This window comes from Lycium ferocissimum, chromosome 10, assembly GCF_029784015.1.
Source record: "Lycium ferocissimum isolate CSIRO_LF1 chromosome 10, AGI_CSIRO_Lferr_CH_V1, whole genome shotgun sequence".
NCBI lineage: Eukaryota > Viridiplantae > Streptophyta > Magnoliopsida > Solanales > Solanaceae > Lycium > Lycium ferocissimum.
This window is the reverse complement of record NC_081351.1, coordinates 24,236,001-24,240,300: the sequence shown is the minus strand read 5'-3', so window position 1 is coordinate 24,240,300 and position 4,300 is coordinate 24,236,001. Positions and strand designations below refer to the sequence as shown.

Genomic DNA, 4,300 nt, shown 5'->3' with positions numbered 1-4,300 from the left:
TTTGTTTCAATTCTCCCCAGAATTTTCTTTGTTTAGAGATATGCTTGTATTTGAATCGTAGACGGTTTCTACTTTGATTTAAATGGAACCTTGCAATAATACTGTGTGCTGATGGAAAATATTAGGCAGAGTAAAGGAAAAGTCTGTTATTCTGTAAGTCAAGGTCTTTACCCCAAGTTACACTCTCATCCTAACCGGTCAAAATTTTTAAACCTGAAAATGACTAGGTGACCTTCCTCGTATTGACTACTCCAAAGCTACAATAGTAAATGTTCTTTGCTTTCTGCTATATATAACTCAATATTATTGAATAGAGGAACACAACAAAAATTTCTTGATTTCTTCTCTACCAACTTAATTTTTATAATTTTTAGTACAGAAATGGGTTATCAAAAACTTGCATTGTTTCTGCTATATATAGCCTTTCTCTGTCAACTTGTTTCCTCTTCATCCTTACCTCATTTATGCCCCAATGATCAAGCCCTTGCTCTTCTTCAATTCAAGCACATGTTTACCATAAATCCTAATGCTTCTGAATATTGTAAGTTTTCTCATCCAAAAACAGTTACGTGGAACAAGAGCACAGATTGCTGTTCAATGGGATGGAGTTTATTGTGAGGAGACGACTGGACAAGTGATTGAGCTTAACCTCCAATGCAGCCAACTACAAGGCAAGTTTGATTCTAACAGTAGCCTCTTTCTACTCTCCAATCTCAAAAGGCTTGATTTGTCTCATAATAATTTTTCCGGGTCGCTCATTTCGCCTAAATTTGGTGAGTTTTCTAGTTTGACACATCTTGATTTGGTGGATTCAGGTTTTTCTGGTCAAATCCCTTCTAAAATCTCTCATCTTTCAAAATTATACGTTCTTCGTATAGAGAGTAATGATCCATATGGGCTTAGATTAGGACCTCACAATTTTGAACTGCTCCTTAAGAACTTGACCCAATTAAGAGAGCTTGACCTTACCTATGTGAACATCTCTTCCACCATTCCTCTAAATTTCTCTTCTTTTTTAACAACTCTACTTCTTTCGGGCACACAGTTATTTGGTATATTGCCCGAAAGAGTTTTCCACCTTTCCGACTTGAAATCTCTTTATTTATCATCGAATCCCCAGCTCACTGTTGGGTTTCCCACAACCAAATGGAATAGCAGTGCATCTCTCATGGAGTTAGGTCTCAGTGGTGTGAATTTTACTGGTAGGATACCTGAATCATTTAGCTATTTATCTTCATTGCAAACATTGTACATGAGATCTTCCAATCTCACAGGGCCCTTTCCTAAACCTATATGGAATCTCACCAGCATAGTAAGGTTATCTCTTAGGGGAAACAACTTGAATGGCCAAATTGAGTGCTTATCTTGTAATCAAAGCTGGACAAAACTTTGGGACTTAGATTTTTCATCCAATTCCCTAACTGGTCTAATACCTTCTTGTATATTCTCCCTTCCTTCACTAATTGATTTAGACTTGAGCAATAATAGTTTCACTGGCAAAATTCAGGATTTCAAGTCCAATACATTGGATACAATTGTTTTAAAACACAATCAGCTGCAAGGTCCTATTCCAAAGTCACTCCTAAACCAGCAAAGCCTATCTTATCTTCTCCTTTCTCAAAATAATCTCAGCGGACAGATTGATTCAACTATCTGCAATCTGAAAACAGTGAAAGTGCTAGATCTGGGAAGTAATAATTTGGAGGGATCAATCCCCCAATGTTTGGGTGAGATGAGTGAGCTTTTGGTTTTGGATTTAAGCAACAATAGTCTAAGTGGGACAATTAATACAACTTTTAGTATTGGAAACACACTCATGATCATTAAATTGGATGGGAATAAGCTACAGGGGAAAGTGCCACGATCTTTGATCAATTGCAAGTATTTGGAACTCCTTGATTTAGGTAACAATGAGTTGAATGACACATTTCCAAATTGGTTGGGAACCCTACCTGATTTGATGATTTTAAGTTTGAGATCAAATAAGTTGCATGGCCCTATAAAAGATTCAAGGGCTGAAAACTTGTTTGCTCAAATTCGAATAATAGATCTCTCATCCAATGGATTTAGTGGAGAATTACCGGTGAGCCTTTTTGAGAATTTCCAAGCTATGAAAATAATTGATGAGAACAGTGGAACCCGAGAGTATGTAGCAGAAACTGTTTCTTACACAAGTTCTTTGATAGTGACAACAAAGGGATTGGATTTTGAACTTTCTCGTGTTTTGACAACAAACATAGTTATTGATCTCTCTAACAATAGATTTGGAGGTTATATTCCAAGTATTATTGGAGATCTCATTGGGCTTCGTACGTTGAACTTATCTCACAATGGCTTGGAAGGTCATATACCAACATCACTACAACAACTATCTGTGCTTGAATCACTGGATCTCTCATCTAACAAAATTGGCGGAGAAATTCCGCAACAACTTGCATCCCTCACATCACTTGAAGTCTTAAATCTCTCTCACAATCATCTTGTTGGATGCATCCCCAAAGGAAAACAATTTGATACGTTTGAGAACAGTTCATACCAAGGGAATGATGGATTACGAGGTTTTGCACTCTCAACAGATTGTGGTGGTGATGATGGGGTACCACAAGCGACAACTCCAGTTGAGCTAGATCAAGGAGAAGGAGATTCAGCAATGATCAGTTGGCAAGCATTTCTCATGGGTTATGGTTGTGGTCTAATTCTTGTATTGTCTGTAATATACATAATGTTGGCAACCCAAAATCCAGCATGGTTTTCGAGGATGGTTGAAGAATTGGAATATAGAATTATTACGAGAATGAAAAGACACAAGAAAAGAAATTAGTGCGTAACCTCTAGGTGTTCAACTTGATTTCTATCCTTCAAAATGTTATTTTTTTATTAGATTATTAGCAGAGTTCATGGCCTCAACTTGTACAATTCATCCTCATTATAATTAGTTGAGTAATTGGGCTCAAGCATAAAGTCAGTTAATAAATTATTGAGGTTATCTTGACCTTTGTATTTCTATCTTTCTACTCTAAAGAAACGTCAGTTAGGAGGCCGGATCGACGACATGGTTGCTTCTATGTCAATAAAAATTAAAATCAAGGGTAAGTTATACATTCTGGCTTATTTAGGTTAACTTACGTGAAAGAATCCTCCAGCTACCACTTTCTTCTTACGCTGAACTCATCTCACTGACTGCTGGACCGTCTTTTGGTTCATCGTTGTCTTTGCCGAACTAACCTCTTACAGTATTCAGGTTAGTTCTATTGTCTCTGAATTTTCCTTCTTCTTTCCTCTTTCTTTTTTTGTTGCTTTGCATATTAGTTTAATCTTTGTGATTTTCGCCCTACTTTGTCTCTAAAGCATTAAATTCAATTTTTATTCAAGCAACGAAGCTTCGTTTCCGCCTCAGGGTGTGTTTGGAGTAGATATTGTGTGTTGTTTGACCTGCTTGGCACAGTAACTTAACGTTGCAATTAGCTCTTAGAATTTCTATGTTCAATTTATTTCTTTCCATAATGTTTATGAAGCAATTGCGCATCCTACTGAAATTTATTACTCAAAGTTTGTAGACCTCTGATAGTAATATGTGTCGGGTGCTAATATTAATTTTGTTCAAATCGAAATTACAGTGCCGCTTTTGTGGCATAGACTCTATGTTTAGTTTGGAATGGTATCCAAAATGGGGATGGAACAAAAGCACTTTTTAGTAAAAGAAGATGGTAGGCATGTATAATCAAAGGGTTCCAAATAGTGTATTACACATAGCATTTCCGCTAACAGATACTAGGTGTATGATTTTACATATTGTTAGTGCTTTTGGAAAACATTGTTTATAATGCTATTACAACATGTTTATGCAATAGCTGTAATAATTTGCTTACTTGATTATGCCAATGCTCCAAGAGCACTCATCCATAAATCGATTACTGGTACAAATAACATAAAGAAATGTAACCAACGTTTATTGGAAAAAGCAACCCCAAAGATTTACCGGGCAGGGGGGGGGGGGGGGGGGGCAAAAGATCAAAATTACTCTAAGAGAAATGATTTTTGCCTTCAATACTGTAGACCTACAACAATAGGGAACTATCTGACTTGACATCTTAATGCTATTGATTAATCTTTTGAGTTCTTCATGTGTAATTCTTTTATTGTATAGCTTTACAAGAGTGTTTAAATTTTTTACCATTTTTGCTGGTGGAATCTCATAGGCCTCAGAGAATATAATAAAGTGATTTCTATGATAGACATGACAGTGCACCATGAGATTAACTAACAGTGCACCATGAGATTAACTATGTTCCATGTCTTT

General features: G+C 36.4%; 1 protein-coding gene across 1 annotated transcript; it reads left to right on the top strand.

The window, feature by feature from the left end:
• Positions 1–217: 217 nt before the first annotated feature.
• On the top strand, positions 218–2,992 carry LOC132032906 (receptor-like protein Cf-9). The gene is given in 2 exon segments (XM_059422701.1): positions 218–597; positions 599–2,992. Coding segments are annotated over 2 exon segments (2,439 nt in total). The 5' UTR covers positions 218–381; the 3' UTR covers positions 2,822–2,992.
• Positions 2,993–4,300: the final 1,308 nt, after the last annotated feature.